The following is a 25,695-nucleotide window of genomic DNA, read 5'->3' as shown; positions in this document are numbered from 1 at the left end:
TAGTGTTTCGTTCCGAATACTTTTTCACCTTTTCTTAGAAATTTGTTAATTTTTACAAATAAATAATATTTGCATGATTACAATTCTAAATCTTTGAAAAGGCATAAAAAGACATTTTCAAGGACTCAAAAGATCAGTGAAGATGAAAACGAAAGCTTAGAATCATGATATTTCGTAAAGAATTTCTTCTTTCATCTGAAAATAATCCAACAGTCATCATTTTCCCTTTTTTTTTTGAGCTCATTATTGACTAAGTTTTGGTTTATAAAAAATTTTATTCGCAGCATACAAAGAAAGCTCCCAAAATTTAAACATTTCAATCAGAACCAGGATTATTTTATTAATGAAAGTTGAAAACAAAACTATCAAGAAAATTTCTTAAGCTTTAATAAATTGTTATACTTCGCCAAGGGGATGGTTTAACCTCATTTTCAGTGAAGAAAAGTCACTTTTTGTTGACCAAAATGTATGAGGAATTCTCAAATCTCGCTCAATCTCGACCGATTCCCGAGAAACACTTTAACTTTTTTTATATTAATAATGTTATTTCGGTGATGAGATAGGGAACAATCGAAAGCTAATTAAATGTACTTTCGATTGCAAGTGGAATTGTGCAAGCTGATCCCTTCTTTTGATCGGAAGAAACCGCTGCCTCACGAAAAGTACTGATTTCTCGGGGTTGGGCATCCCCCTGTACTTCGCTTAATTCCCAAAAAATGACCCTGATTTTCTCGCTTTTAGCTGTTTAATTTAGAGGTAGATTCTGATGATACAAAACCGAACCCTTCTTGTACGAATTTCTTTTCCATTTTTTTTTATCCCAAAATCTATCGTCAATTATTTGCTATATTGTTAAATATATTCGAAAATCTCCCATCAGTTTATTATTTGTTTTTTTAATAATTTTCACTGTCTAAAATACCCTAAAATTCATTTTCTGCTGTAATAACAAAGAAAACTTAACGAAATTCAAAGAAAATTCGCAGAATTTGCGAAATGTTTTCAAAAAATTAGCTTCAAGGAATTTCTTTTTGTTACTTTCTTCATCATCGTGAACAATATACTTTTATCTCATCACTGTCTTTTGATGAAGAAATCCGTAGCGTTATTATTTTCTTCTTCAAAAAAAAAGGAACAACTTTAACAAACAATTCGCACTAAAAATTTTAATTTGCTTTTTTGCAAAAACCTTAATTGTGTTAATTAATACACCGAAAATTACCTAATCCATATATTGTACATTGAAAATTTCTCTGATAACTGTCTTTTCTCCAATAAAATTTGTTGTAATATTATTAGACCGATGAAAATCTATGGCCTACCGTATATATAATTAAATGATAACACTACATTTTTTTTTTCTTCAATAAATAATTAAAATGAAAACATTCCCATAAATCTCTCGGGAATTGAAATTCCAAATACAAAAAAAAAACAGATAAATTCTTTCCATTCTTCATATCACAAAAGGAATTTTGTATTTTGAAATATTTCATAAATTTCCGCGTTGATGAACACGCACAAATGCCTCTCTTGCTCAATGGAGGAGCATTTAGTTGGAAGATAAAGAGAGGTGTTATGGGATACAACAAGAAGCAAAAAAAAATTGACAGTGGGTGATCTATCTTTTCAATTTTCACCCACGAGAGAGTGAAAATGTGTTTAAAAATAAAAATCCCCGCGGTATTTTGACCCAGAACAAGAGCACAATCTTACATTGCAATTTATTTTCACAAAACATTTAGAATTTCTCACTGCAAAATCTCTTTTTTTTTGCAAAGAATTTTGTCAAAGCGATACATACACAGCTCAACATTCTCTCTATGGTCATGGTCACGAGTAAATTGGGGTCAGAATAAATTTCTTCTTGTGCTGTTTTTTTTCTTTATTTCTTTGTGTGATTTATATAGCTCCAGGGGAGTATTTTTACCTCATCATCGTCGATAATTGTGTCCGTATCGGAAAAGTCACGGGCCAGGGAATTTGATCTACTGCTCGTTGGTGGTAATTTGTCAGATTTGAGAATTTGATATCCTTTAATCATAATATTGGTAACACTCCTCGAGCGTCCAACACCATTCATTTGGCGATTGTGCTCCCTTTGGCGCTCAATAAGGCTGATCGTGTCATCGTCACACGATGACTTCTTCCCCAGGGCTGCCCATTCTTCCATAACATGATCGGTTCTTTTGAGAAAATCTTGGATGCGACTACTCAAATAATTCGAAGCTGTATCAGCATCCGTATGCGCTGGTGATGGACGAAAAGATTGCCTAACACTCTGCTTTGTGCACCCAAGAACAAAAGACATATTCGCATCGAATACCACTGGAGATTGTTCCAGATTTCGGAATTCTTTCTCACTCAAGCTCCTCTCGATCCCTGTGTAAGTCTGCGGGAAGACCCGACGAGGGGACAACCCATGACTGTACGATGTATCCCCAATACTTGATCTCGAACTCACGCCACTACGTGTTGAACATGGGCTTGGGGAACGTGAAATGGTCAAACTGATACATGAGGAATCCCTGGAAATGCTTCCACTTGATGATGATGGAGTAACTGGGACAGTTAGAGTTGCCTCAAGGGCACGTTGTTGCTTCTTCACCCCATTCTCGAGGGGTCGATAGTTGGGATTTAGAACTTTCGGAGCTGGTTCCAGCAATCCATTCTTCCCTGATAACCCCTTCACGGTTAACTTCCCCGGAGTCGGGGAAACAATCTTTGGGACCTTTATCTGTGGCAATGGTGGTCGTGCTGCTGCAAGTGACCCCACTTTCCCATTGATCGCCCTTGGGGCTTTCTCAGTGGGCTGCATAGGACGAATTGCAATGCGTTTTGGGAATTCCTCCCCAACGTATCGCTTCCTTGCTTGCCCAATTGATCCCAACCCAATAGGTAAACCATTAGTTGGGAAACTAATTCGCGGACTTGAGGGTATTCCATTGATCTTCTGTGATTGTGACGGGCTGAGTGGCATTTCCGTGTGTACGCACAATTCCTCCGGAAGAGTCCTCGTGAAAATTTCCACTCTTCACTCACAAAATCACAGCAAAATCTCACAATGAATCAAAATGCGTGTGAAGACTTTTAACCATCAACTGTGGGGGGATTTCTATATCGCATTTTGGCACTTGAAACTTCCCCTCTTTCTCTCTTTGTAAGCCCCAATTCAAATCACATTGTCGTGATAAGTCACAAAACACAAAATTGGTGCCACATTGCCGCACAAATCCTACATTCATAAAATTCACAAGGGGGATGCTGTGGTGTAATCCCTCCCAACAAATGCAGGCAGTCTTGATGTTTCGGTTGTGCAATTGGCAATTGATCACTACTCTTTCACACAAACTGATCCACATTCACCCATTAAATTGATCCGCGCACAGTGGCTTTTTGCGTCAAGTGTCCTAAGCATACGCTTAAACTAAAATAAATCCCAAAATAATCTTTTATGCGCGTGCTATGGCGCCCACAGTGCACACGAGAACCAGACCCAAAATACTATTCGTTTATTTGCAAAGTTATAATTTCACACCAGTTGACCATTCTATCGTGATCGTCGAGTCGGAAGTGCTTCATTCGCGGCAGAATTCAAGTTGAAACTGAATCTTCATTCTATCTCCTACATCCACCATCCAACTTTAAGAATAAGACAGAATGAATCTGTGTGTCAACTCTGCGTATGCGTGTTTCACTTGGCATTTTAATTCTTCGTGTCTTTTCCTCACGTCGTGCTTTTCCTTCTTTTCTTTCTTTTATTTTCCTGTTTGTTTCCCCTCGAAAGCTCTCCTAATGAATCCTCCTCACGTTAGAGAAAAAGCAAGAAAAAAAAAGAATCCTCTTATGCGAACGAGGAAGAAAAAGGAGGTAAAAAAAGTCAAAAACTTTAATTTCTTTTGGCAACCAAAACTGACGACAGCAACAGGCATCGCGACGCGTTTTGCACGATCTCCTCACGCTACATACATACAATATGAGGCAAGAGTGCGCACACTGATGGATGGATACAATAATAGACACCCAAGATGTGGTTCACTGCGACCATCATCATTTTTAACAACAACTTTTTTCTTTTTTTGCTTTTTGACTCAAAATATTTTGTAAAATGTCGCCGGGGAAGTAGGAGGAAACAACAAATTGTGTGTGGATGGAAGAAAAACAAATTTTCTACAGATTCTTCCTCGCGCTAAAAGATTTATAGATATTATAATTTGAAAATGCAATTTAAACATTTTTGCGTGTTGACCATTTCGTGTCGGGCAAACGGGATAATTAAATGAAATTTACACACTTTCCTTTTCATTTAAAACATGCAAAAAAGCTTTGAAAAAAATTCTTAAATAATCACAATGAAGCTTTTTTTGTATTTTTGTGAATTTTTGAATGTTTGTGGAATTTTTTGGTGTTTAAAGAGATCAAATTGAAGTTGAATGAACAGAAGAAAGTTTACTTGTTGCTCCCATAAAAGTATACTAAAGCTCCATACATAGTTTAGAAACTTTGCTTGCTCTGAAATTTAAGGAGCCTAAAAATAATTTAAAATAAATCAAAACGTCGCGAATGAGTAACTAAAGGACGATGTAATAAATTTGAGGATTCTACAGAATACTGTCTGATTTTTTTTTTTAAATATTCAAATAATTATGTAGATGAATACCTATAAAAATAAAAGCTCACTGAAAAAGCTCATACAGCCATTTGAAAGTAAATACATCTAATCCTAAGATGAAAAGTTCAACAATTCATGCATTTTTTCATTGATATTATTAACCATAATAAAAAATTGCAATGAAATATTTATAATTCCTTAGGAGTTTTAGGCAAATATATAAACATAAATTTCTTCAAGCTCAACCATTTTCTCTCAACTTAACTCGTAAAATTTAATCTCAATTTTTTCCCATACCATAAAGCAACTTCATTACTTAATTGAGTCATTAGTTATATTAATTTAAATCGCAAATTTATTGCCAGTTTTGCATTTTAAGCATTTAAACCCATAAATCTTGAGCGTGGTGGATATTTCAATTTGCAAAATTTCACTATATGGGTTTTTGTGAAATTCTCCCCTTGTCATCTCATTTTTGTAGCACATCAGATCATTTTTAACCGTCACTCATCAATTCAATTTATTTTAAATTATCTTAGGTAGGTATTGTAAAGGTATATAGACTCTGGGGCTGTGTAGCAAAGTCTCTCACAATTAACACACGCGGGACATGGTACACGTGAAAATTGTCTTTTAATTGAGACACGGTGATCACTAATAAAAGTGAAAATGGTCCATCGTAAAACCAGAGGAGATATATTGCATTCACTTTTTCGAGAAGAGAAAGACACTTGACTCAGAGAGAGAGACTCTCAAGGAAAATTACCACTCTTCTCCTCAATTGCTTTGGTATTCTGTCTGATTTTCAAAGAAACTTTTGGTTGGAGGCAAAATAGCAAGTGTATTTTGACAACATTGACAACAATGTAAAGTAATTTGAGCCAGCATCTCTTGAAAAAATCGAATATACAATTTCAAGTGGCAATTAAAGTCAATCTCTTTATAGTGGAGGTAGGTCTTTCTCCAAGGCTTTGTTGTGCACGTTTTTCTTTTCTTTTCTCAAGAGATGTGTACTTCTCTCTCACAATTTTTGGGTATATTTTTATTACAATAAAACACCTTCTCGATCGTTTCTCTTTTCATAATTTTTTTTTTCTTTTTTTTTTTTTTGAGCACTTTATTCACAATCTGTATTTAACATATTAACTACAATACAATAAGCGAAATTTTGTGGCATAAGAACAAAAAAGGGGGCATGGGGAGAACAAATTCAGCAATTTGCCTCCATAAAAATACTTTCAAAAGAAAAGATTTGTGTGGGTGGAGACCCTAGGTTTCTTTTCATAATAACGCAGTGTTATTTGCAAATCTTTTTTCATTCATCGTTGTTGAGTTTTTCGGGAAATTCGTTTGCTTTTTTTTTTTTTTTTTTTTAATCTTTCAAAATAATTTTAGTTGTTTTATTTAGAATTTAAACTGTTAAATTTTAAAGGAAATATAGAATGTTACCAAAGGAATTTAAGCCTGAGGAAGGAGAATAAAATCTCCGAAACTTCTAAAGAGATCTCTCTGAAAAATATCCTGAAGTATTTTCTGATTTAAGTAATCTTAAGTTCATGGAAAATAAATAAATTCTACGACTTTTATCCATATTAGAATTTATTAAAAAAAATACCTACAATAAAATGGAAATCTTCTTTTTATTATATCACCTCTCGAAGCTTTTTTTGCGTCTTCTTCAATTTTTTTTATTTGAATTTGACGCCCGTTTTGTAAAATCAGAGAGCCAATAAAACGGATATAATTTGATTTTTAAAGACTTTGCGATCCCATAAAGCTCACAAACTATTCAATCAACCCAATATATAGTTTGATGGATTCACCATGAGTGTGGAGCGATTAGAGATTGCACAGAATAGATGAATGAGATAATTTCCCACGATGATCGCATCATTTTGAGAGATGAAAAGACGAGAGAAGGTGCAACTCCGCGTCAACTGGTTATATAGAAATTGAATTGAGAAAATAACCCAAGAATGGGGTCAACGGCAAATTATTGTTTTAGAAAATTATTTCTTTCACCTTTCATTATTTTTTCCTCCTCTTCTTCCATCCCACCTGCCTCATCATACAGCCTCGTGCCCGCAAATGTACACACTTCAATTATCATAATTCTTTTCGCTCAAAAAATTTGTCCATGATATTTGCACAATCAATTATACTATTATGAGGTGTATTTGAAACTTTCTACTTCTCTATCTTTTTCACACTCATTGTGAAATTGCCAAAAAAAAAAAAAAAAAAAAAAAAAAAAAAAAAAAGTAAATGCCTTCAATTAATATTCATTTTCTCTCATCTCAATGTTTTCACATTTATTGCTAAATATTTAAATCCTCCCAAATATTCAAACATTTGCGAGAGACGATGCCGTCGATAAATAAAATCGTGGGGGGTATGTTGAAAAGTGGATAAATATGAAATGTCCGGCATCCGCAGTACCTTATTAGTTGGTGTTCCACTTCGTGGCCAACACCAAGTATTGTAATCGCCGGAAAAACCGACCACCTCAGATCGGGTTCAAACTTGGTATGAGCACGTTTCAGACAACCCACGTTCCAAAAATGGTGGTGGAAAATTTTTGATCCGGCCGGCCTGCCGGCCGGTGCGCTAAACTTTGTCTTATAGCTCGAGAACGGCAAGAGATAGAGACTTCCGGTTTGAAGTTTTCTATAGAAATGTGGGTGTAAAATTTCATTTTTTCGCATTTTCAAAATCCAAGATGGCCGCCGTCCGCCATTTTGAACTACTGTCAACCACTTCCCTTATAGTTAGAGGTCTGAAATTTTAGTATGTTGTAGAGCTCAGTAAGACATTTTCATCGATAATTCATACTTGAAAATTGGTCAAGCGGTTTAGCAAATATGGCGGCCTAAAGCAAAAAGTGTTTTTTCGATATATCTCGAGAACGGCTTGACCGATTTTGACCATCTTGGTATCAAATGAAAGGTATTGCGAAGCCCTACAACTGTCTAGAACATTTCAAGTTTCAAAAACATCCGCAAGAGGCGCTAAAATCAAAAACAAAAATTGCCTAACTTTAAGGGGCAATATCTCCGAATCCCCATTATCGATTTCTTTTAAATTTTGATATGTTGTAGCCTAACTCAATATCTTTCACCAGTCCGAAAATGAAGAAAATCTATGTCGCCGTTTAGAAGATATAGCCATTTGAAAAATTCTTGAATTTGAAAAGTTCTAAGAGCCATATCTCTTGAATCGCTTGTCCGATTTCGCTCAACTTGGTATCAAATTAAAGGTTTTGAATTTCTCTATAACTTTCTAGAACACTAGAAACATCTAGAACCATTTCTTGAAGACGAAAAATGCCAAAAACTGTTTTAGTAAAACAAAAAGCCGCCATTTTGTGTTCTAGAGGTGACCTTGAAAAGTATCAAAATTTATCCCATATTCTAGCTTATTTTAAGACCTTTCCATAACTAGTCAAGAAGTTACTGTAGGTGTTATAGAACCAGAGATATGACAATTTTTTTGCATCAAATTACTGAATTTCACGAAAAAAAATCAACTTTGCCTACTAATTCTGCTCACAAATCGCATTACAACGCATAAACAAACTTCTACACGTTGTGGGACACCAACTCTTATAACTGGACGCGTTATGATTGACTTTCGAAGGAGTTTATTCATTTTGAAACCCTTTTTGATTTTATTTTCTTTCTTTTTTAGAAAAATCTTGAGAAAAAATTCTTTAAAAAGTCCTCAAAGTTTATTTGATTTTGCTACAAGAGTTCCTATCTTAAAAAGTATTTCCTTCCGAAATACCAGACATTTCAACCCAAATGACTGGGTTGACCATAATTTCTGTCACGAATAAAATAAAAAAGAAATCTTTTCATTTAGGATCGAGGAGATTACTCTCACAGTGGGTAATCACACCGGATTTTTTTTTATCACAGGCGAGAGTGCAAAAATTCTATCTCACACCACACGATATCACCATGGCGTTGAGTGAGAAAACCACCCAACGGCACATACACAGCATCCACAACAAGACATTATAATTCAACATGTTGAAGCTTAAGAGTCAAATCTGCACCACACAAGAAAGGAGAAAAGATCAGATCAAAAGAGAACACTAACCTTGGCCTCTAATTTCTCATTTTCTGCCTTGAGTGTAGCTCGTTCTGTCTCGATTTTGTCCAATTTCGCTTTGAGCGTCTGCAATTCATCGTTGGCCGCTTTCAATTGCTCCTCCGTGCGATGTACATTGAGCAATGGGGTCACTCGTACCAGAAGGCGCCACCACGGCCAGTCACGGACCATAAGGAATGCCCGGACATTTCGCTGGATACACCTTACGGCCAATTCCTGTTGTATTTAAATATTTTTCTTTTATGTATTTCTTAAGCATTTATGTGTTAAGCATAGATGAAAGTTTTAGGAGAGAAATGAATTTTCGTATAGAAATAAAAGAGCATCATCATCATTCTCCACAAAAGAGGTAAAATCAACCCACCTGAACTCTTCTATGGGCAACTCTTCGTCTGGCCAGATAGCCACGGCAGTACGATTGGAATTGAATGATGCGGTCAGACAGCAATTCATCGCGTTTCGCCTCAAGCTGACCCAGAACACCCGAACGGAAGAGTACCTATATAATGAAATTAGAGAGAGAAAAACACAAAAAAACAGCATTAAAAATAATTTTCTCATCAAATTGAATCTATTGAATTTATTCTTAGTGGGTTATTTTGCTTCATTAGTTGCCTCATATTGTGTTTCATTTTTTTTTCTCTTAAATTTCTTATTCAAAAACTTCTTTTCACCTCAGCCACTGTTTGCCAAATATGGAAACACTCAATTAAAATTCATTATACTGAAAAAAAAATAATCCACTTCATGTGTCTTTTAATAAACATACCAAAGTTGTTATCAGACGTACATAAAAGGTAAATGTTAATTGGTACAGTATAGAATTTCTTTAGTCTCCACAGCACAACGAGTCTCTTGCACGCCTTTCTAATATAACATGCCCAACAAACAAAATAGGTTCTATAGTATTCTCACTGAATACTTCAAGTAAAATTTATAAAACCATGAATTTCCTAGAGAACGCTTGTAGATAGCTCATATAAGTCTCTCAGACCATTATGAGCCAATCTGGCGCACTAATAAGGGCCTACAAGAGTTCTCTAGGTTTATCCTATAACAGTCTTATAACTATCTACAATAAATATTATAAGAAAATGAAATACTTATTAGTGCCGTCTTGTAATACACTATGAGAAACTTATAGCACTGCTTATAGGAACGTTATAAAACTTACGAAAAAATTCGTAAAAATTTTAAAAAAGATTTTTAATTATTATTTTTTTTCCAATTTTCTATTTTCTATATTATTTTGATTTTTTTAATACATATTTCGTATTTATATATTAAATTATTTTGTTATTATATTATATGATTAATTCATAGGTATGTATAATTGATGAACATATGTCTTGGATAACTTCCTCTGCATTCCGGGAACATATCTGAAAGAGTTGAGAATACACACATATCTTGCCAGGCAAGTGTGTGAATTTCGTATTTAACAAAACTCCTTAGAATTTATTTCTACCGAAGTATACGGGATATTTGGTACACTTTTATACTCGTAGAACATTATGGGAACTCTTTAGAACCTTCTGAGAATTGAATTCTTATAACGATCTAGTTAGCTCCTCAAAAATGCTCTCTATTAAAATTTCGCATCTCCCTTGAGAAAGTATTGTACGTACGCGACAAATTTACTTTTTCATGTGAAAAATTGCCTTTCTCAGCTACCATACTTTTGCATGGTAGAGGCGATATGTCAATGCTAATTAAATACGAGAAAAAATATTTTCTTTTTTTTTTCTTTGAAAAATCAACTAGATGATGTATTGTTGCGCATATGTATTAGATCGATTAGATCTCAAAAAATAATTTATATTTAGCAATGAAAATATAACTTTAATAATAATTTTTCATTAAGGGAGAAAGAGGTTTCATAAAAATCCTATAAGCAGTTCTATAAAATTCTTATTGCATGCTATAAGCATTCTTTTAAGTATATTTATCTTATAATACCCCATTATGAAACATATTTTCTTGTAGATTATTGGTTCTATATGGATAGGCTGTAGGCTTTTATAAGAAGAGACTATTGGAATTATTTTCCTGAGAACAAATGACTCATATCGAAGTCCTATAGAGAACTACAATCATGGCTTATAAGAGCAAAATTCTAGTAGAATATATAGCCTATTTAATCCCTTTATAAGACAAAAAGTTCTGTGTTACACCATTATAACGCCTTTTTAGAACTTTTAGTCTTTTAAGCCAAATGAAATGTTTGTTGGGATGGCATGCAAGAATTTCCTAATGGCTTCTTTACCGCGAAGCTCCTTCCTCTCTGAACGTTCTTCGAGAAGAAATTGCATTTTACTGCCCATGAAAATCTTTAAAATTACTTTTTTTCTTCTTAAAGAAAAAAAGTCAAATTCTCACACAACTTATCGAGTGTTTAAATCTTAAACACGTAGGGTCCAAGGTAGGGATAGTCTCTAAATTTATTTCATGCGATAGGGCAGAGGTAGAATTACCATTTCTTGTGAATTATTCATAGCTAAATGATACTGTTCCGCCCAAAATTTATAAAATGTCCAGAAGAAAATATTGTGTTGAATATAGGGCATGTTTGGTGCTTAGCATTGCTTGAACGTGAATTTTAACTTCTAAAGTATTAGTTTCTTTTGTCCAAAACAGTTGTACCATTTCTGATGTTTTAATTGAGTTACTGTGTAAAGTATTATTTCTGATTTTAAATAAAAACTTGAAAGAATAAAAAAGATTTTCTCATTCATTAATAATATTTAAACATGAAATTTGAGCATCGATTTAACCGATTTAACCCATAAAATAAATCCCTTCTTATATTCCAAACTAATACTTCTTTACTCTATGAATTCCCTCCTCAAAACTTCTCAATTTTCACAAAAACTCCCACAAAAAAGATTATGTGCTGTGTCACACTTGAAGAAGACATGAGAAGAAGGCAGTTTAGAATTCATCTCATGCGATCATCTTCTTCCCAATTTACCGATAAAACGGAGAAAAGGTCTTAAGAGCAATGTCATTCTACCGAGAAATTAATGTAAATTACCATGAGACAATTTACACAGCGATCTGTTAGAATGTTATTCTTCATCTCTTCCTTCCCATGGAGACAAATCTTTGTTTTTTTTTCCTTCACCGAACTAAGAGAAAACTACATAATACAATATCCTCCGGTATGAGATAAGAAGAAGAATAAAAAGTCAAGATTTTACTTTCAGTTCATTGTTGAAGTACAAAATGAATGTGTAAATAAAAAAGCAATATTTCTTTTGAGCTAAAAACGTACCCATAATGTCAAATAATAGGAAGAGTAATGGAAAAAGTAAATGCACAAAGTGTCTAAATAATAATAAAGAAGAAGAAAAAAAAAAGCCTAAAAGCTTTTCAGCTTATTAGTCTTCTTCATCAACATCTCAATGAGAATGTATCATGCAGTTTGAACCGTTATTTAAATGCAAAGTGATTTTTCTTATGGCTCTCTCGTATCCCCATTAACCACATTGCTCCACTGCCCTTTTTTGGGATGCACCACAACGGGCGCACATAGAGATGCAACCATTCACTGATCTTTCATACATTCATCGTCATTTAAATATTTGTTGTGCTTCGAGCCACACAGAGGATTAAATTCTTCTGCCCAGACGGGGGGTTTAACTTTTCAAGAGGAAGTTGCAGTTTGTTCGAAAAGGAAGAGCGCGTAATATAAAAAAAAAACCAACAGAACGTCATCAATTTTTAATGTAGTTACTCTGTTACTTTGCTATGGTTATGATATTTATCAAAATCGATATTCATCAAAATCGGTTAAAAGATGATTTTGATAAATTTTTATTTATAAATGTACATCTCTGATTTATTTTAATAGATTATTGTTAACCGATTTTGATGAATCAGAATTCGATCAGTATTGTATAATAAAAAGTTATCTATTTTAGGAAGGTATTATGTATGTATTTTATTAAAATTGTATAAAAATTTCTTTCGTGATAATTTTTCAGATGATTCAGTAAAGTACTTATAGTTTCCTGTGCTATTTTAGCTTTAATTTTACTGTTGAATTTGCACTAATCCGTTTTGAGAAAAATATCGTACACCATCTTGAGATCTACTTATTCTTTATTCCAAATCGAACACATCGATTTATCAAAATCAATGGGGAACCAAGACTAATAAAGACAAGGGTTAAGAAATCCAAAATGTCATCCTTAACGATTGTATCATAAAATTCCGTTATTCCCATAATATATTTTAATTTTTCTTAAAGATTTTTATTTGACATGGATAAGCTTTTCCAATTTTAATTCAACATAAATTATTCCTATATGAAATTCTTCATCTTAAAACTTGTTTTTCAACCAAAATCCTCAATTTAATTGGGAAATATAATATTTAGGACTTTTATTAAACTCCAGTTCGTCCTAAATAAAATTTTCATAACAATTAAAATAATTTCATAAACTTAATTATTTTTCTTTGAATTTTCAGTTCTACCCTAATGAACAGACTGTAAAGTGTGGCAGTGCAAGAAGCACCGAGACAAATGCAGTGTGTGGAAAAAGAAAAAGAATAAATTTAAAAAAGTCTGGTAAGACGTGGTGTGAGAGAATGATTCTGTGTGTACCTCAGTTGATTGCTCCCGACATGCCATGGTGGACTTCATTATGTTCCAATTGTTCATTTCGGCCACTTTGATGCCCACTGCCCCGTCAGACACCTTCCCATTATCCACTTTGGCTACCTTTGGTTCAAATTTTTCCAGTAGATGCTCACTAATCCTTCCCGTGGGAGCTTTAATTTCCAACGAGTCGTCCGGCTGCTGTGACATGGAATCACTATCAATCGGTGGTGTTTTGAGTACCTCCTCATTCTCATTGGAAATATGTCCGGAATCATCACTACAGTCACTCTGGTACTCCTTTTCATGCCTAAGATCAAGCGTTGACTCCTCCGTCGTGACCTTTTCCGTATCCACGGCTTTCTGGGGGGCAACAGGTGGTGGCGGCGGGGGTGGTAGTGTATCACGTAGATTCTGTATTGACTTCATGCACACGAGAACCTTCGCGTGCTGAGACGGTCCCAGAACCGGTGGTATTATTTTACATGACTCCAATCGTGGATAGGCGACACTCTTCTCTTGCGCAAAGTGCATCGGTGGCTTCTCATTTTTCCCCATTGCCACGGTCATGTCGCATTTTTCCACCAATTGATGACCCTCCACATTCGATATATTACTCCTGTCGACGCCACGTTTCCCCTCACTCACTGCATAATCTCGCGATGTATTTCGTGGGGATTTTCCCCCGCATGTACCGGATGTTCCACCACCACGCTTTGTGCCATCATTCATGGGATTTAAGCTACGAGATTTTACAGTGGCCAATTGGGCTGTCTTGGCAAGTGATTCTCGTGCATGGGATGTCATTACGATGCCATCGACAACATCACCCTTTCGCTCAGCTTCACTTAATTGTCGCACAGATGCCAAAATTGTATCAGATGAATACTTTGTTGCATTCCCAAATGCCTCAACCTTCTTCAGAATCGCCTGACCCCTCTCCAGGCACTTGTCCAGCAACACATCAGTCTCACGTTTTCGCTGTGTCCGTGCATGCTGACCAGTGGACTTGGTATGTGCCTCCGAGTGTGTGCCTTTAGTCACCTTTTGGGCAGTCTTCTGTGACCTGCTGAGTGAATTTGTCGTCACATTGGATTTCTTGCTAATGGCTCCAGTTTGGGGCTCTACACTCTTCTCACGACACTTCACCACCGCCGTGACTTTTGCCGTGGCCGACAATTGCTGACAACCACTCGTTGATACTTTAATCACCTTCTTCGTGGGAATACTATCGCTTTTCGCCTCTGGCCCAGAAGGTGACTTCAGTGAAGGGATCGATGACATTTTCACGGGTATGCGACTATTGGAAATGGTACGACGCAACTGATTCGGATGACTTTGGGTATTTCCCAATTCCCACACACTCTTTGCCCTTGCAAATTGGCTTTTTTGCTTCGCACCCTCCTGGGGTTTCTTTGTCACCGCCCCTCGCCCTTCGTGATTTATTTGGGATACAGATTTACTCAGACCAGCCGTTGACCCCTTCAGCTGTGTCTCACTCAACTTACTACTACCTGGTTTAACTTTGTAGGTATTATAATTTTTCCCCTTGCCACTTTCACTGCACTTTTCAGGTAAATTTGTCTCGGACTTAATGGATTCTTCGGCACCACTTTTTGCAAATTCCTCAAAATCCTGCAAATTCCATAGACTCCTCGTGGCTTGATTGTACAAATTCATTTGCCCATCGAGGCTACAGTTGACCTTTATGCGATCCACATTGCCAAGTTCACAGCTATCTGAGAAGGTTTTCTTGAGAATGCACCGAGATTCAATAATGCTGCATGTTTTGGATTTTTGCAATCCTTGCGGTGGTTGTGGGATTTTCGATGGTTTCTCCTTAGGGGTTGTTTCCTTTTGCTTTTCACCCTTTTTCGGGGTATCCTTCTGCACTACCTTTGCCTCTTTTACATCCTTCTGTGCGTGATTGTTGAAATCAGCGAGAATTTTGTCAAAATTCTGCAAAACTGCATTCAATTTAGCCTCATCGTGTGCCACCTTTTCGAGTTCTTCGAAAATTTCATCCTCTAGCGAAAGGACGGGATTTACAATTTGCACCTCAGCATCATCATCATCCTCACAATCACTGAGGTAGCATTTGCTTGTTTGCTGATGATGCGGACGCGATACAATGACATTCTCGTAGTTCCGCGAGGATGTCTTAGTCCTCCGCACGGGTCTCTCGGGTCTACGATCACCACTTCCAGACGCCCCGTGTACTTGTTGCTGCGACGCCACCAATTGATGTTGCTGATGATGGTGATAGTACCGTTTAGGTTGCCGAGGAGCACCAGGAGATGACGCTTGAACGTGATACTTTGACGATGTCTTGTGCAACTTTGCGTGTATCTTGGGCGGAAAATCTTCGATCTTATGAATGATCTTCGTATAGAGTTTCTGCATACCGTTCGATTTACGAGGCGGATCCATCATTTACAATTTTTTTCTCTATTTTATTTTGCTCTCCCCCTGCCTTTTTTGTTTCTCAAACCAACAAATGAACTCAATCACTGTGTGTACAATTAAATATTCTCTCCCTCCAACGATCATTCAATTCTTCTCTCTATGTTCAATCGTCTTGTCTTATTTTTATGCATAACTCCGAAGATGTTTCAGTGGATCTTATATCGTGTTTTGAGCAATAACTAGAACGTTCATCACTAATTACTTTTTTTTTTGTAGAGCACGCACATTTAGCTTTATTTTATTTTATTTTATTTTTTTGAGTACACTGCTCCTAATAAATTCCAAAAAAAAAATAACACCCGCATTACTTAACATCACATTTCACTATCACAACATTTCTCCCCAAAGAAATCCACCTCAAAAATATATAGGTATTCGTAATAGCTTTTAAGTATCACTTTCATCACCCCAAAGTACACCATTAACAGCATTTTATAATATCAATGCAATTTTGCGGTGTATGTTACGATTTTCTGACCACTCTTTTATGATCGCGTTGCCCATTAAATTGTCTCGACATTCACATTTTTGTCATGAATGGACAGACATGGCGCAAAAAGAATTAAGAAAAAAAACCCACTTGGTACACAAGGAAGAGAAGATAAGGGAATTTAATAACAATCATCATGTAACCAATTAGTGTTGTGGGTTATTATTAAAATAACACAAGTAACGGCAATTACATTGAAGCCATTCTGATTGAGATGATTGTCACATAAACTTCCCAAAAATGAAAAGTATCAGTTATAAGACAAAATATATAAAAGTTAAAGAAGAAGAAAAAAAACGATCATATATTGGAACACGTTTCGCGAAAATATACCGTTTTATGTCTCTCCTTCTTGTACGACCCTCGCGCCCCATGTGATCTCTCTTCTCTTCATTTTACTTTTTTTTTCTTCTTCATTTCCTTCGAGAATTTCACGACTTTTGGCTGTACCTTGTGAAGATTGAAAACGCGCCCATTGCACCACGATTAAACAGGTGAACAACATATGTGCATAAAATGCATTTAATTATTGTCGAAGAAGCACGGAAAAAATGTACAGAAAGGCAAAATAAAAAAAATAAACTTCCGATCGACAACAATAAAGGTTGCTCTACATTGCATTTCGAAAATAAATTTTGTTATACTTTTTCTTCGTTCTTTTTTCGCGTCTTGATCTTGCGCGATCACTTTTCCAGGAAGCTTCCATATAAAAGCAAGATCAAGTGCTGCTGCATAAGACATTTAAGAGCAATAAATCAGAAAATTGTATAAACATCCACACAAAGTGATACAATTTGCATTACGAATAAATTATATTTTGAGGATTTTCTTTCAAATGAAAAATTCGTGATTTTAAATTGCACTTTTAATCTCCCCCATTCATTTCCAAATCCATATTTTATTGATTAGAAAATGAAGAAAGAGATATTCACACACAAAAAAAAATTATGTTGAACCACTCTATCAGAGTGTATCGAATTAATGCACGAAAGCCACACTATCTATCCATTGAGTAGTCAACACACGAAATCACTTTGAATCCCATTTTGTTGGTATTGTTTCTCTTGTAAAGTGTTCAAACACAACACAACAACCATCCGAGAAAGAGACGAGAAAGCCAAACAGCTCCGTGGCAGCGATGGTGAGGCACTGACTTGAACACTTGTTGCTATTCCTCGATGGAGCTCTCTTTGCCACGACCAAGTGGCATTACCCCGCATTGAAGAGAGCCAACATGGAGGTGAAACAGGTACCATCGGACAGAGTAAAAGAGATGATCGTACTGCTGGTAAATTCAGAGTGTGATTCTCATTGCACATAAATTGCATTATCGGCACACACACCAAACTTAGCGCAACATCCAGCATCCTCCTTCGGCAACATCTTTCCCCTCCCTCTTGCCATTCTTAAAGCATAAACGTTTCCCTTTGCATCGGCATTTATTCACAATTTTCGACGCAACACACCGGCAAATTCACTTCGTTCTCTGCACTCTCCACGATCAAGTACACACCAAAAGGGGGTAATCACTGAGAAATTATTTATCTTATTGATTTTAGCTGTGATTCTTTCGAAGAAAAGAATAGCACAGCTTCTGTCTACCACCTAAAATGCAATGTTGTCCGATCGGGCTCAAACTTGGTATGAGCACGAATTAGGGTTCCCACATTTCAAAAAACGTATGCTCCAAAAAACTTTTCCGTCCGTCCGGCCGGCCGGCCGGCCGGCCGTCCGTCCGTCCGTAGTACAACACTAAATTGTGAGAGAACGGTGATAGATAGAGACTTGCGGTAAACGGCAAAGTTTATATATCGACAGGAAGACATCCGATTATGATGTCAAATTTTACCCCCCACCCTTACGTCCGCCATTTTGGAACACCCCTAAATTTTGTTTTCGCTATATCTCAGCCCCTATTATAGCTAGAGGTCTGAAATTTTGATATGTTATAGGGGCCATCAAGACCTTTCCAACGATACCTTATTTTTGAAAATCGGTCGAGCCGTTTAGTCAATATGGCCGTCACAAATTTTTATTGAAAATCGGCTATAACTCGAGAACGGCTTGACCGATCTTGATCAACCCGGGGTCAAATGAAAGCTCTCAACAAGCCCTACAACTCTCTAGAACATCCGAAGTTTCAAAAGTGACCACTAGAGGGCCAAAAATTAAAAACAAAAATTTCGATTAGTTTTCGATGAATATCTCGAAAACTAAATCATAAATTTTGATTAAATTTTAGTATGTTATAGTTGAGGTTAAGACCTTTCCAACGATATGTCATTCAAGAAAATCTATCGAGCCGTTCCGGAGATATAGCGCTCTAAAGTTAGTATTAAATATCTCGGGTTCTACTAGTCCGATTTTGATCAACTCAAGCGCAAATGAAAGGTTTTTTAAAACCCTACAAATGTCTAGAACATTGCAACTTCGAGAAATGACCGCAAAAGGCGCTAAAATCAAAAACAAAATTTTCGAAAACTTCGAACCTTAAGTTTTCGAAAACTAGATCATAAATTTTGATTGAACTTCAGTATGTTATAGCTTATATCAAGACCTTTCCAACGATGGGTCATATAAGAAAATCTATCGAACCGTTTAGGAGATATGGACAATTAAAATTTAATATAACATTATGGCTAAGTGAGTTAAGTACATAAGATTATTTAGAAAATATAAATGCAAAGTAGGACAGTAACCCTTTGGCGCCCCGCGAAGCGGGGCGCCTTATATATAAGGTATATAAATATAAATGCAAATTAAGACAGTAACCTTCTGGCGCCCCGCGAAGCGGGGCGCCTTATATATAACGTATATAAAGTATATAAATATAAATGCAAAGTAAAATATAACGGTAAAATGTATATATAGCTGCAAAGTATAGATTAAGCAGAAAAGGGAATGTACATGGTAAGTTTCACTTACGGGCTGTGATTCTTCCTTCAGAGGCCAAGTTAAATATATGTAAATGCAAAGTCTAATAGATAGCTGCAGAGTATGGATTAATAAGAAAAGGGAATGTACTGGTAAGTTTCACTTACGGGCTGTGATTCTTCCTTCAGTGATCAGTCTAAGTGTGATATTTGATATAAGTTTGGTGGTGCAAACTCTGGGGAAGGATGACTCGCGCCACGAATCACAGCCAATGCGCGAGTTAGCCTTCCCCCAGAGTTTGCACCACCAAACTTATATCAAATATCACACTTAGACTGATCACTGAAGGAAGAATCACAGCCCGTAAGTGAAACTTACCAGTACATTCCCTTTTCTTATTAATCCATACTCTGCAGCTATCTATTAGACTTTGCATTTACATATATTTAACTTGGCCTCTGAAGGAAGAATCACAGCCCGTAAGTGAAACTTACCATGTACATTTTTCTGAGGCTTCTTATGTTCTTAGGTGTCTTGTTTTCTTTTAGAATTCCTGTTCTTCTATTTTTTTGTATTAAAATTTATCGAAAAAATATATTTTAATTTAATTTAAATTAACTTTGCATCAAGACTCCACCCTAATAGGTGAACGATAACCAATAAAAACGCCCTGTCCGAATTCATCAGCCAATCAAAGGTCTCATCCCCAGATTCTTTTTCTTATTCATTTACATTTCATTTGCAAACATTATTAAATTAATCTTAAATTCGTTTTATCTGTAGGCAAGGCTTAAGTGCAAAGTTATTTTGAATAGTATATAGATTAAATTTTTTGGGGGGAAAATTATTATTACAAAACTAAACAATAAAAAGAAAAAAGGTTTTTTGGAAAAATTATAATTTATTTTCACATCATCGGCGAAATTTCGGTCGTCAAAAGGATCTTCTTCAGGGTATTAAAATGTTTTAAAAAATCGACACATTTTTCACAGAATTGCAAATATTTTTGACTCGTTTCATTCATGTAATAGAGACCCTATTTTAACCTTTCTCTATACTCCCACAGATTCAATGCTAAAATTACGATTTTTTCTATTCAATAAAATTCTAGACTTATGTCTTAAGTTTGTCAAAAAAAAAAGAATGACATTAAAATCAATTTGGACAGAAAACTAAAATTCCCATAAGATTTAAATAAGCAAATTGGACCAACTAAATTCCTTCACCAATTTGACCCAATTAAGGATAAATTGGACAACAACTTTAAGGTCCCAACAATAATTTTTATGTACAAAATGATGACCCCCTCAATACTCATAGGGAACAACATTTTATATATGATGCATTGGATAGGGAAAAAAACGACAATCTCTCGCTAAGTATGCATCTATTGCGCGTTTGCCAGTGGAATTGAAAGCTCGTACAGTTTCACTTACAAGTGACCACATATTGAGAGACTTTTTCCATTGGAGACATGGTAAACACTTTTGCGGTCACACCGCAAGAAGAAGAATGTACGTGCAAAAATGATTGAAAATTTTTGAATCACAGTGAAATTTCTCTGTGGCATATAAATCATTCATTCAATTTACGATTTTGTATTTTGTAAAAAAAAAAATTGAAATAAAAATAAAAGAAGAAAGAAATTTCGTCCAAGAACGTCGATATATAGTGTGTAAAATATCTATAAATAGCAACTTTTGTAATACACGATGTATGTATTCCATTCTCGATTACTTCCTCCTATAGAGAAATCCTACACTGAATATGGTAAAAAATCAGAAGGTTGTTCTTGCAACTTGATTGTAAAGACGAAGGTAAAAGGAGAAAAAAAAAAGTAGAAGTGATTGAACTTCTTTGTAGCAACATAGAATGAAGCACTATAATGTATGTACATATTAAATATGATAGGTATGGTGCTTAAAAAAAAAGAAAATCATGTAGATGATCAACTTTACGACCTCTCTACATTAAAATGCAATAATCTCCTATCAAATAACCTCCTCCTGATTCATCTCTTTTCATCTTTTTTTGCATAAGAAATTCAACATAGCGACAGTGAATCCACACACAAAATGTCAATTTTTTAAATAAAATAAAGTTTCTTTTTCACTTCCCCGCAATAATTGATTATTTAACATGTCAAAACGACATGAAATAGTGCCATCCTGTGTAATTCCACACTTTATTGCACTACAGCGCAAAAATCAAATATATCGAAGAATTTATTATATTTAATAGCTTAAGGAAAAAAATTCATTTCCAAAACAAACAAATTTTTCAATGAAATGCTTTTGTGGCGCATCATAAAATCAATATGGCAAAGAAACAAAAAAAACTCGTGCTAAATATAATCGTGCAGAAAAAAAGCTAATGATTTTTAATGACGATCACACCATGATCACTACTTTCTCTCCTCGACATAAAAATGATTCATAAATAGCAAAAATATATATCTTTTTTTTTATTCACCATTTGCCCCCACTTTGAATTTTGTTTTTCCTGTTACATCGTCAATCAGCTTCACATCTCACCTTTTTTAAGAACGAAAGAAAAGAAAATTTTCTTCATCGTTGCGGTACGCAAAAGTAATGAGACTTTTATAGTTAGGTTTCGTGAAGGATTTTATGGTAGTAATATTTTTCAGAAAGTGATCCATTTATTTAATCTTTGTCTATGTAGAAAATGCTATTACATAAAATTATGTTTAAAACTTAATCTCCCAGTTGAGACACTGAGAAAGTTAGAAATGATTTCTTAAATTCAAATGAATTTTTTAACCCTTTCATGTCCGCATGAAACAAGGGGTGTTTAACTGGCGAATATTTTGACTTTTTAAGCGAATCATCCGAATATTTCTGAAGATCTGAAAAATTATTTGATCATTTATTAGTTAGGGAAATGAGGCCCAATTCTAACTTTCTAGTGTCTTTTTAAATTAACTATTAGTTAAATTTATTAAGACTTTAAATGTAGAAAATTATGGAAAAATAAGGGCCTATCATTGACTTAAAAACAGTATCAGATTTATGAGAATTGATTACTATTTAATATAATATTGAATATTTGGTTTCACATGAACATCGTTTGCCAAAAATCGATAAACTCAAAACCGAAAAAATATCCAAAAACGTTATTAGGAATTTTTGGTTTGAATTTAGTCTTTTTTGGGTTAAATTTACTAGTTTTCGGTTTGAACCTAGTCCTTTTTTGGCTTTTATAATTTTTTAAAATAAATTTTATTCCTCAATCTGAGCAGTTTTGGGACTGAAAACCAAATTGGCTTAAATTTATTCTTTTTTTGGGGTTGAATTTACAACTTTTTAGCTTAAATTTAGAACTCTTGGGCTTGAAATTACTACCTTTCGGTTTGATTTAAGCGTTTTTATGCTTGAATTTAACATTTTTAATCTTAGACTTATATTTCCTTAATTTCCTTGGCGAATTATCCGAATATTAGTGAATAAACCGAATATTTCCGAAGATCCGAATAATTTTGTCCAGATAAACACCCCTTGGCATGAAATGTATACAAATAGAAACATTCGATCTTTTTATCACAATATTTACATATTCTGTGTATGCTCTTCAAGCTCTTAAAGAACATTTCGAGGTCAAAACGTCTTCTCTGGCCTTTTCTACGTATCCTATTCTTAACGTATTTCCAACTTAGAGAAATAATTAAATTTATTTTGAATTCGAGAAAATGAAATTTTTGAGTCAGCGAATAACTCAATGAACGCAATGTTTAAAACTCGAATTTTCGCGATTTTTTTTATTTTTTATTCTTCACAAATCTATCCGTTTTTATTATTCACTGAGCCCTTACAGAGTAACCACACAATCCAAATCCCATTACTTTTGCATTCACCTGTATCCACATAAAAAGCAATCGTTTGATCCGCCAAATGATCAATCAATGATCAATTGACGGTGTATAAAGGGAGAGAAGCGTAAGAAGAAAAAAAAAGCGACAGCATTGGTGTCTATTCGCAATTCCTTGTCTAATCCGTCTATGTCTCTGCGGTTTCACCCTATACAATATCAAAACATTGTGCGTTTGTAGTATAATATCTCAAATATATATAAATAATACTGGTTCCAAGGTACCATTGAACTTGCGCGAGTCAAGCTATGAATCTCCAACATCGTGGCTATGGCTAAAGAAGTGTAATGAAGTGAAGAAAAAGTCAAAAGGGATTCAGAAACAAGATTTCACTTCCAGATACACATTATTTTACTCTTTTTCATTGTAAATAACAAACAAGAGAATATTCATATTATTGGTGGAAAGAGAAAGAGAATTTCAAGGAAGGAGTTGGGTTTGGTTCATGAAAAAAAAACCAAGAAGAAAAAAATCTTCTCTATGAAGAAAATGTACATAGTAAGAAGTATATAACATTTAAAGAATGCTCTCTAACCAATTTCATGGAGGTCTCTTTTTCTATATACCTCTCTTTTAAACTATCTCAATGTTTGGTCTTTTCCAACAATTTTCCTCTTCTACACTCGTTTTTTTTTCCTTCTTTGTTAAATGAATATTCATTAACAAACATTTTATCTAATGGTTAAACTCTCTGTGAGTCCTCCTAAATGAGGTAGAGTGAAAAGAAGAGAGGGAGAGAGAGCATTCCTTAGACCAAATTGACCACACTATTTGCCATCGATAAATATTCAACAGGACTACATGTCAATATATCTACCTTTATACATAGTACCAACATATATATGCTGCTATGTAGTGTATTAATACATGAGGCTATTGAATATGAAATTTACGATCAGTGTGATACAGAAGTACTAAATACTTCCTTCATTCCAGTTCGCGGAAATTATGCAATCTCACATCTTAATTAACTAAACTTTATTAGTCGCTCAGTGCAAAAATTGAGACATCACCGACTAATTAATTGAGGTGGTGAACTTTAGATTTTTTTTGCTCAGCTAAACCTGAACGGTTTGAAAGCAAAATCAAAGATAAATCAATTTTTTTCTCAGTTTTCCTGACTTAGGGAAAAGAAAGAGGGTGAATTGGATACTAAGTATTATGCGATCAAGAAAAGAAGAAGAGTTCTAACCACCCTAGCCACTGATCTCTCCTAATCAGAAAATCTTCTTTTAATTTTAGTGCAATTCTTTATGCATTTCAATATAATTTTAATCGTTTTATTTAACGAAAATCATTAAATAATTTAGTAAAAACTCATTAGTAAATCATTGAGTAATTTCTCATCTCATTAAACTTCTGTTTTTTTTATAGGAAAAAGAAAGTGTAAGTGAAGTAGTTTTAACAGGTACTTAACTCTGATCAATCCTCTCGAGCACATTAATGCCCTTTAAAAAAATTTATGATAAAATAACATTTTTATTATTTTCTTTGTAACATAAAAAATAGTGCAAAAGATAAAGAAATATTTGACCCCTTATGTGCAAAAAAGTCTTGCATTTTTTCCTTCGAGAGAGGCACACTGAAAAAAAAAACTTCTCACGTCTTTATGGCACCTGCATTCTTCAGAGAATATTTTTAAAGAGAGAGAAAAGCTACCATTTCACTTCAATTCCATTTGTCTTTTATATTTTTGTTGCACTTCACAAAAAAATTATTTAAAGAAAAAAAAACATCTTCTGCAACTTCACAAGAAATTTTTACAAGAAAGTCACACACACGAGGCATTTAATGTGTGTTATAAAATTGACAACATAAGAAGAAATGGGAATTTCAATTCATCATCGTTTTCACTTTATGAATTTTTATTCTTTTGTGGATATTACCGTCTTTTTTCTTTTTATCTCGGATCACTCGGACACGCATATTAATCGACAACACATCAACATTTTACGCCCTTTTGCTTTAAACTATTTATTTTGAATTATCTTAATTATCTTTATATTTTTTTTTTCAACACTCTCACCCAGAAATGAAATAAAAGCGCATGTTCCAATCCATGTGGAAAATTCGTTATTATTATACTGAATTATATTTTTTTTATTCCATTTCCTCATTGAGTTTTCCACTTAACACAATGAAATGATTCGAAGAAAATTATTTATTTAATTAATACCTTTTTGTAATTAATTAATCATAAAAGACCCATTGAACTTTAGTCCCTTCTAATTAATCACAAAACTATTTTTTTTAACGAGAAGTCAAAACAACTCTTATTGCAAAATATTATTAATTTATCTTCACATTGTTGTTGGACGGAGGGATTGTATGTGCATAGTTGGAGAATATTATTTGCAATAAATCGAAATTACTACCTTGGCGACTTATTCACTCAACCAATACACCGGTAGTTAATTTATGACGATCGTACGCCTGCAATGAATGAAATTAATCGGAAGATTTATCGAGTGGATTGCCCTGAAGAAGTGCAAAATCTATACACCGAAATATGACCAACCGTCTGCAGAAGAAGACGATTTCTATCTCCGTCATTTCGCATTTTCTATATAACAAAATAATATTTCCTTATAAAATGCCAAACAAGCTTCCAAACATATTAAACGTTTGATGACCATTTAATAGTTTTAATC

The 25,695-nt window shown here is 34.5% G+C and overlaps 1 protein-coding gene across 6 annotated transcripts in view; it reads right to left on the bottom strand.

Moving 5' to 3' along the window:
* Nucleotides 1-25,695, bottom strand: part of LOC129791356 (unconventional myosin-XVIIIa-like) — a 96,329-nt gene that overhangs the window by 8,827 nt on the left and 61,807 nt on the right. For 3 of the 6 annotated variants that reach the window (XM_055829507.1, XM_055829501.1, XM_055829515.1), the window contains 2 exons: nucleotides 9,090-9,224; nucleotides 8,714-8,941 (listed from right to left, as the gene is read on the bottom strand). In XM_055829507.1, the coding sequence (XP_055685482.1) occupies nucleotides 8,714-8,941; nucleotides 9,090-9,224 (363 nt within the window). Of the gene's footprint in view, nucleotides 1-1,930; nucleotides 3,620-8,713; nucleotides 8,942-9,089; nucleotides 9,225-13,334; nucleotides 18,753-25,695 lie in introns of those variants that run through there. The other 3 variants (XM_055829532.1, XM_055829523.1, XM_055829540.1) reach the window with 3 other exon arrangements.

The sequence above is a fragment of the Lutzomyia longipalpis genome, chromosome 1, assembly GCF_024334085.1.
Source record: "Lutzomyia longipalpis isolate SR_M1_2022 chromosome 1, ASM2433408v1".
NCBI classification, from domain to species: Eukaryota; Metazoa; Arthropoda; class Insecta; order Diptera; family Psychodidae; genus Lutzomyia; species Lutzomyia longipalpis.
The sequence above is the reverse complement of the archived record's forward strand: the minus strand, read 5'-3'. Positions and strand labels throughout refer to the sequence as shown.